This window comes from Panulirus ornatus, chromosome 27, assembly GCF_036320965.1.
Source record: "Panulirus ornatus isolate Po-2019 chromosome 27, ASM3632096v1, whole genome shotgun sequence".
NCBI classification, from domain to species: Eukaryota; Metazoa; Arthropoda; class Malacostraca; order Decapoda; family Palinuridae; genus Panulirus; species Panulirus ornatus.
Window position 1 is genome coordinate 20,157,630 of NC_092250.1, and position 9,234 is coordinate 20,166,863.

A 9,234-nucleotide genomic window follows, 5' to 3' on the forward strand; every position below is an offset into this window, starting at 1 on the left:
GTGCTGTTGCTGGAGGAGGAACTGCTGAGGTCCCATAATGCTGCAGTGGGAGGGAGAGGGAAGTTACCGAGGTCCTGTAGGACCTCTGTAGGAGGTAAAAGCGTTGCCGACGTTTTGTTTTACTGCTGCAGGAGGGAGGAGGCGCTCCTGAGGTCCCGTGCGGAATTCTAACACCAGAATCAAACTGCGTACTTTTTCTGTTACAGGTATTACCCTCCAGATGTAATACTAGAGCGAACAAGGGATATAAGTTCGAGAGTCCTGGGTAAATAAGCTAGTTACATTATTTAAGGTAACCGTTATTCATTAGTTACATCATTTAAGGTAACCCTTATTCATAAGTCTAGAATCAGGTGGCAAGGAGTTTAGATGTGTAGCGGGTGTGGGGAAAACTCATTTCTGTTATCAGTTGGTCGTGTAAACCACTTGAGAGGCAGTTCTCAGCATGAGCACAGATTCATATTCCTTTTCCTAACTACTGGAATTTGTATAACGTGCAAGACGTAGCACCTGTGTGGCTCCCGCGTCCCAGCGACATCCACAGGCTACGTCAAATGTCATGTAAACACGAAGAGGACACAGAGGCTGGTCATCCCTCACCCAGGATCCAGGTTTGGAATGACTGTCAACATCTGTCAACTGGTGACTTATATGAACACCTGTAGGACTCCCATTAGTTGGCGGGGTGTGTGATTACCTTATGACCCCAGAGGTCGGCCTCAAGAGAGATCTGACCCTCATAAGGTACGCCTACTGACCACTACACGCAGTACTCAAAGTTACTTCACTTTGCGAGAGAGGGGAACTGTCGTCCGTCTCCACAACTGACTGTCCGTCTCCACAGCTTACTGTCCGTCTCCACAGCTTACTGTCCGTCTCCACAGCTGACTGTCCGTCTCCACAGCTGACTGTCCGTCTCCACGGCTGTCGACGTAGATGTTGGCTTATCCTTGGCCTTCAGTAGGCCTAGTGTTTACGATTGTCTCGGGTTGAGTAACTGGACGACAGGTTGTACGTGAGAGCAGGTGGGAAAACTAGATAACCAAAGACTTGTATGACTGGGTTACCTGCTGGAGTATAGTGGTGGTGTTCTAGATTCCCAACCTGTATACTGCAACCAGGAGAGTGACGCTCTCAACACTTCCTCCGGCACATCAGCTGCCAGGAGAACAGCTATGAGGGAACACCATACATAGAACACGAGATTATGCTGACGATGTTAATTCAACAGAGAAGCACGAGTGAACAACATCCTAATCCAGTTTCAGCCGCTGGATGCTCTGGGCTACAACAAGGAGTGTAAGGGTTCCAATGTAAACAAATAAATACATGTATATGACATTGTCATTCATAAACAAACTTATCAAGGTCTATCTTTCTTATCTGATGATAAACAATAACATCAAAATATTTTCCACTGCGTTTTGGATGTAGAGAGTTGGTGTTGTCCTCTGGTTGGGGCCAGTGATGCGCAACTGTTTCAGGGCTACAGTTAGAGGTATTACTGACGCTTCCATGATCATTTTCTTCGATTTTCTTTGTAGTCGTGTGTCTGAACCTGGGAATCAGCGTGCACGTCCCCATAAAAGGTTACTTCCTCATCTAGAACAATGATGGAGGGCTGAAGCGTGTTTAATTCGAGGAGGAGGAGGAGGAAGAGGTTTCATCTTGGAAGTATTGTTTCTCTTGAAGTGTTGTGAGGTTGTCCATGATGGTCACGTCCTGTTGCATTATTCCTACCCGCTTGTGTTGAGCTACGTCACATACATATTCCCTGAGCCTCTTCCCTGTCACGTTCCATTTTCCTTCAAATCCCCCTCACATCTTGCCTTTGTCTCTCCCTCCTGCACCCTTTACCCCGTTCCTGACCTTCAAGGTGACCTTGGAGCATCTGGTCACGTTCTCAAGTTTGAGAAACGAAGATAAAGGAAGGCTTGAGCCTGGGACCTGGCACGGGGGTCACCCACCAGCCCTCACGACCACATAGCTCAGGCAACGTCCAGGGAGCCTTATATATCGCGCAGGGTGCAGCTGCGTCTCACACAGCAGCAGATCACTGGAGGAGACTGCGGAGTCATCAGGAAACTCCGAGAGACTTCCAGAGACTGAGAAGAGCTAGTGGAGTTGGAGTGGCTGACGTCAGAGCTCTACCAACTATTGTTAGAAGGGAAAACGATGGTGAAGTTTGTTACCTTTGGTGAGTCTGGCTTCATGCACCATACCCCGGGCCAGGGGTCTTCCTGAGGCTTTGCTAACATAGCGTTGTAATTGCTGGTTTTAGCTGAAAGTTTTCTATAAATTACAGTAAGAAATGCACGTACAGTTGCTGTTTGTATGTAGATGACGCGGATCTGGTGGCAGACTACAGAGAGTGACCGTATAAACTGGTGTCAGCGTTTGAGGGAGGAGAAGTTATAGAGTTCATATAAAGAAAAGTAAAGTTTGCTGGGGCACAATGGGGGAGATACAGGAAATCTTAATTGTAATTTTAGATACTTGTGAGTGGACGTGACAGCTGATAGAACCATAGATGATGAAGTACGACCAAAGGTGGTAGATGGGGGGGGGGGGGGTAAGGTCAGGCGCACTAAGGAACGTGTGGAGGGAGAGGTCAGCGAGGGTGAGGTGTGGTCCGCGGGTATAAAGGAACGTGTGGAGGGAGAGGTCAGCGAGGGTGAGGTGTGGTCCGCGGGTATAAAGGAACGTGTGGAGGGAGAGGTCAGCGAGGGTGAGGTGTGGTCCGTGGGTATAGTTGTTCCGACGATGTTGTTTGGATACGAATCTTGGGACTTGAATAACAAGGAGAGACAGATGGTGGACATTTTGGAAATGAATGTTTCCGGACGTTACGTGATGTGACGGCCTGAGTGTCAGAGGAGAGAGTGAGGTGTTGTGGTAGGTGTGGTCCGTAGGAGAACACTCATCACGGCGTCCTGTCATGTTGTATGCGTGCAGCAGGAAGGATGAGTAGAGAATGACGAAGAGGATATTTGTCTCCGAAGTGGAGGGAGGAAGGGATGAGGGCTGAGCGTTAAGGAGGACGAGAGGCGCATATTGGATAGAATGAATTAGATGGATGCGGTGTATGGAGAGCGACGTGCTGTCTGAACCAGGGCATAGCAAGTGGTGAAGATATACGGCGGAGTGACCTGTGGGCCTTGGTTGTGCATGGCGGACTCTGGTGTTGGTGCAGGTTACATGACACAGTTAATGAGTGAATATATACATAAATGACATGATACACCCACAACACAGAACAGACAAGATCCAGATAAGCAAGTGGCCAGGATGACCCTGAGTGACCCGGAGTCTGGTTCATGACAGGAGCGGTGCTGTTGGTGGCCCGGGCCGCGCTGGCCGCTCCATCTGTACCGGGCCAGGAACCCCGAGCCTCCGTGAACAACGTCCGCTTCCTCCTCTGGACCAGGTGTGTCGCCTCTCCTTCCTGTTCATCTCTTGTCAGAAGTATGGCAGGCATACGTGCACCTTGTGAACACCTGGCAGAGGAGAACCTGTGTTCTTCATGGGGTTCACATTTTGTTATCATAACGATACTTTATGAGATCTTGCGTGTCTCTTGTTAATGAATCATGTCACTATGACTTACACTGATGAACATCACTGTTATGAGGAATGAATCAGATAATCAGAATCAACCGTGTTCAGCAGTCAGACAGGCTGGAGCAAGTGTAGAAGAATATACTGTGAGGGAAATGACATAAATGTTTGATGTCAAGTGACACGACATAGTCTGACGAAGGACATGTCAGTATGACACGACATAGTCTGACGAAGGACATGTCAGTATGACACGACATAGTCTGACGAAGGACATGTCAGTATGACACGACATAGTCTGACGAAGGACATGTCAGTATGACACGACATAGTCTGATGAAGGACATGTCAATATGACACGACATAGTCTGACGAAGGACATGTCAGTATGACACGACATAGTCTGATGAAGGACATGTCAGTATGACACGACATAGTCTGACGAAGGACATGTCAGTCTGCGTCAAACACATTGCTAACCCTCCCTTGCCTCCTGGTCAGGAGCAACCCGGGGGCCGAGGAGTACCACCAGCTGGTGACGGGCAACCTTAACACCCTCAGCAGGTCACCCCTCAACAGGGACGACCCAACCGTCATCCTCATCCATGGATTTGCCGTCAAGGGCGACAGTGGCTGGTGCATCAAGGCCAAGGAAGGTGAGGTGCTGGTGCATGCTGGCCGAGGATGGTGAGGTGCTGGTGCATGCTGGGAGAGGATGGTGAGATGCTGGTGCATGCTGGCCGAGGATGGTGAGGTGCTGGTGCATGCTGGCCGAGGATGGTGAGATGCTGGTGCATGCTGGCCGAGGATGGTGAGGTGCTGGTGCATGCTGGCCGAGGATGGTGAGGTGCTGGTGCATGCTGGCCGAGGATGGTGAGGTGCTGGTGCATGCTGGCCGAGGATGGTGAGATGCTGGTGCATGCTGGCCGAGGATGGTGAGGTGCTGGTGCATGCTGGCCGAGGATGGTGAGATGCTGGTGCATGCTGGCCGAGGATGGTGAGGTGCTGGTGCATGCTGGCCGAGGATGGTGAGATGCTGGTGCATGCTGGCCGAGGATGGTGAGGTGCTGGTGCATGCTGGCCGAGGATGGTGAGGTGCTGGTGCATGCTGGCCGAGGATGGTGAGGTGCTGGTGCATGCTGGCCGAGGATGGTGAGGTGCTGGTGCATGCTGGCCGAGGATGGTGAGGTGCTGGTGCATGCTGGCCGAGGATGGTGAGATGCTGGTGCATGCTGGCCGAGGATGGTGAGATGCTGGTGCATGCTGGCCGAGGATGGTGAGGTGCTGGTGCATGCTGGCCGAGGATGGTGAGGTGCTGGTGCATGCTGGCCGAGGATGGTGAGGTGCTGGTGCATGCTGGGAGAGGATGATGAGATATTGATGCAAACAGACCAAGTCCCTGGTGGGTGGGATGTCCCGGGGACCTGAGGGGATGTGTGTCCAGAGTTGTAGCAGCTCAGGGCTGAGGGCCGCGTGTGAGGATGGTTGTGGCATCCCAGGGCTGAGGTGAGCACGTCCATCCCTGGTTGTGTAGTGAGTAATATATGTTTACATTATCATTAGCAAGTAACAACAGCAGCGACCCTGCAGGTTCCTGTACACCGGGCCCACACCAGCAGCGACCCTGCAGGTCCCTGCTGGCCCTTGCCTAACCCTACGGTTACCTCCTCCAGAGCTGCTGAGACTCGGCTCTTACAACGTCATCTCTGTGGACTGGGCCAAGCTGGCGGCCGCTCCCTGGTACCCCATCGCAGTGGCCAGCGTGCCAAAGGTCAGTCTTGATATCCTTGGCTGCGCTGTTACCATGACTCCTCACTGTATGACCCACGTTTGGTCAGTGTCCCTCAGCCAGGCAGTCTGTACTTATGATCAGCTTTAGTCTGTGTACTGGACGATGTTTCTCGACGGTAGACAAGTCTGTGTACTGGACGATGTTTCTCGACGGTAGACAAGTCTGTGTACTGGACGATGTTTCTCGACGGTAGACAAGTCTGTGTACTGGACGATGTTTCTCGACGGTAGACAAGTCTGTGTACTGGACGATGTTTCTCGACGGTAGACAAGTCTGTGTACTGGACGATGTTTCTCGACGGCAGACAAGTCGAATTTCTTTAGGATATAAGTATAGTGAGTCCCTGGTCATGTTCTTCTGCATCACCCACGTGTGTGCTCGTCTGATTTGCTAAGAAAAAACATCAGTAATGAATAGATTTAATAAATACATAACGATAAACAAATAAATGATGATAAAGAATAAATGAATAATGCTTTAAGAGAAGTATCATATAATGCTTCAGGAGAAGCATCATATAGCGCTGTAAGAGATATAATGAAAACAAAAGTCCAAGATTCTATGTAGAATGATATGTTATCACGAAAGATTTACAAAAATTGTCCCAATAGACAGACCACTGGGTGAGGTATGGTCCGCAGCCAGACCACTAGGTGAGGTATGGTCGCAGCCAGACCACTAGGTGAGGTATGGTCCGCAGCCAGACCACTAGGTGAGGTATGGTCCGCACTCAGAATCCTATACACCCACATCATCTTACAAAGGTCTACCACCTGACCTGCCGAGCACTGTGGTACGACCCTCGAGCACGACCATGCTGCTCTTGAGCACTACAGTACGACCCTTGTGTCATGCTCAGGTGTTTGATCTGATCCTTAAGGGTAATGTCAAAGACCGCGCCATCATACCAAAGGGTCGTATTGCCGTGTTTAAGGGCCGTACCGTCGTGCAGTGGGGGCCATACCATTGTGCAGTAGGGCCGTACCATCGTGCTGAAGGTAATTCAACCATTATCTTCGTGTCATGAGCCTCTTCGTTCGTGTATGTGGCAGGTCGGTGCTCATGCGGCAGAGTTCCTGGAGTGGCTAGCGAGTGCTGGGGGCCTGGACGTGTCGCAGCTCGTGGTGGCCGGCCACTCCCTGGGGGCGCACATCGCTGGAGCCCTCGCAAACAACCTCGTCAGCTTCAGCCTCCCACATATCACAGGTGCGTCCCCACCCCACATATACGTGGTCCCATACATCACAAGTCCGTCCCCCACACATGGACCAGCACAAAGCAGCCCCCATCCCCGGACACAAACCAATTTCATTTTTTCTATACTAGTGTGTCAGACTTCTGTGTACAGGAACATCGGAGAAGCCAAGGCTGATAATGATGATGATGATATAGTTATAAGTAGTTAGATGTTGTGAGTGACATCTTATGCCAGTTGTGGAGATGGTCAACTTGTGAAATATATCCTCGTGTTTTAATCCAGTCCTCATGTACGAGTGACATCAGGGTGTGTGGGTGACGTCAGAGTGTGTGGGTGACGTCAGATACCTTATTTACGTTTTTCATGTGATGATCATTTCCTCCTCCTGGTGGCCCTGCTGACTGGTGACCCTGCTGACTGCCCTCAGGTATGGACCCAGCAGGACCAGAGTTCCGCTACAAGCCAGCCTCCGGCCGCCTCGACCCATCCGACGCCCACTTCGTCCAGGTCATCCACACCAACGGTGGCGGCATCATGCAGGTGACCTCTGGTGGATGTCAGGTGGATGAGTCTCTTTCTGATGGCTGTGGTGGGGTAGATAAGGCACAGGAGTGTCTGTAAAGGGAATGGGTGGGTGGATGTGGCATATGGCAATCTGTGGGTGGAGGATGTAGTGTGTAGCAGACTGCATTGTGTGATAGACGTAAGGAAAACACTTGTCTCTGCGGTGGGTGTACACAGAACATGATGGGTGTGTGTGGTGGATGTCAGGAAGACAAGACCTCGTGGATGATGTGGTCATGCAGATGACAGTTGCTCACAGTTACCACAGCCGATGACGTGTACACGATGGTTCATGGCGACGCCTTAGGGAGGACCCTCCGCCTCCTCACTGGTATACACACATCACACACTACGAGGCCTGGTAAGGCTACGTTATGATGACTGCTACAAACGTCATCCGCTGTAAATTGAGGCGAGTTTTCTAAGCACAGCTGTTGGTAACACTGTATTGTCCTGTGTACGTACAGAGTTGTGTGGGGCTGTGGGACCCGCTGGGCCACGTCGACGTCTACCCCAACGGCGGAGAACACCAGCCAGGCTGCGCTGTAGGAGGACAGGACTGGACCGATCTCCTGCAAGGTACACACACACACACACACACACGTTGATTCCTTCAGGCAAAACTGATGATGATGATTATGATGACTTTGTAAACAGCCCTGGTAACATTAAGTCACCGAACACCTGTCTTGACTGTTTTACGTAAACCGTCTATCACAGTGGTTTACATAAACTCCTAAGATATAGTCTATGTTATCATTCTTATCAGTGTTATGTGAAAAGTTTGGTTAATGTCAAGATTACAAAACTGCCCTGGTAACGTTGAATATATATATATATATATATATATATATATATATATATATATATATATATATATATATATATATATATATATATATATATATATATATTCGATGTGAGTTTCTCGAAAACGTCTGAGAGATGGTCGAAAGAAACACATGGTTACGTAGCTGAGAGCGTGGGCAGGTCTGCTTCAGGAAGGTCCTGACGATCCCTCTGTTGCAACAGGAGGCTGCAGCCACGGCAGGTCACATGACTACTGGGTGGAGAGCATCAACGGTCAGTCAGCCTTCACAGCCGTCCCCTGCCAGGACTGGTCCACCTTCCAGGCCGGAGACTGCAACAGCTGCGGCCACGGATGTCTCCAGATGGGCTTCCATGTCGACCAGAAGTAAGTCTCCGACAGAGGACGACTTCCACAACTTGTTACGAATTCTGGTCAAGAAATATCGACTTTTTGGATCAAATGTCAAAGGTCATAGATCTGTTGTCTTATAAGACGAATGTTTGTTTTTCTTCCAGTTTGCGAGGGAAGTATTACCTGAGAACCAACACCAAGTCGCCTTACGCTCAGGGGTAGCAGCCCTGGTCTTCCTGACGCTGGGCCACATCCGCGCCCTCCACTTTACTGTCCTACATTTGGACATCTGACCAAGAGGAAATCTGGACACATGGACACGTGGACATCTAGACACATTGACACCTGACCAGAAAATGCTAACGACCTGGGCAGGAAGTGTTAGTGCAAGATATTTACTGCTGCAATAAATTCATGATCAAGAGAAATTCTTAAAGAAAATACTGTTTGGTATCAGTTTGTATAGAAATCAGATCTGAAACAGAATATAAACAACAGATTTTGAAATAACAGGAAGTGTTTTTTTACAGCTCCTGTTTACCAACGTAATCTCTTATACTCTTCAATTTCCTTACATAATATAAACATCATGATTGAATGATATTCACGTCATCATCTTTGTCTTAACACACACACACACACACACACACACACACAGACATACACACACAAAGGTCAAAACTGCACACAATCAGTCTCCTTTTTTATGCTCATCTGATCTTCGCTTACCACCATCAGAGATTCCTCTTAACCAAGTTGCAGTTCGGAGTTACAAACGACCGTTATCTGGGTCTAACATTTTACGTCTTGTCCAAAGTAGACATAGTAATACTAAAGGAATGATTAATGTGAATAATTACTTAAGATACACATAATTACTAAGGATTCAAATATCATCCAAAGGAAGGAAACATGATAATTAAGTATCCCATAAATATACCGTTTTCTCTGAATAGTATT

At 49.2% G+C, this 9,234-nt stretch overlaps 1 protein-coding gene across 2 annotated transcripts; it reads left to right on the top strand.

The window, feature by feature from the left end:
- Nucleotides 1-2,027: 2,027 nt before the first annotated feature.
- LOC139757660 (pancreatic triacylglycerol lipase-like) lies at nt 2,028-8,784 on the top strand. 2 transcript variants are annotated; one of them, XM_071678394.1, is made up of 9 exons: nt 2,028-2,197; nt 3,325-3,427; nt 4,060-4,214; nt 5,232-5,329; nt 6,403-6,556; nt 6,976-7,088; nt 7,580-7,691; nt 8,145-8,307; nt 8,439-8,784. In XM_071678394.1, exons 1-9 carry the CDS (start codon nt 2,176-2,178, stop codon nt 8,494-8,496), a joined length of 978 nt encoding a protein of 325 aa, XP_071534495.1. In that variant the 5' UTR covers nt 2,028-2,175; the 3' UTR covers nt 8,497-8,784. The 2 variants fall into 2 exon arrangements, with proteins under 2 accessions (XP_071534495.1, XP_071534496.1); XM_071678395.1 differs by having other exon boundaries at nt 2,043-2,197; nt 3,256-3,427.
- The last annotated feature ends 450 nt before the right edge of the window (nt 8,785-9,234 follow it).

Bases quoted from the DNA above. Each gene is read 5' to 3' on its own strand.
- LOC139757660 (XM_071678394.1), top strand. From the start codon at position 2,176: ATGGTGAAGTTTGTTACCTTTG. The intron at 5,330-6,402 runs GTCAGTCTTGAT...TGTATGTGGCAG, and splicing joins CAGTGGCCAGCGTGCCAAAG to GTCGGTGCTCATGCGGCAGA. The intron at 8,308-8,438 runs GTAAGTCTCCGA...TTTTTCTTCCAG, and splicing joins GGCTTCCATGTCGACCAGAA to TTTGCGAGGGAAGTATTACC.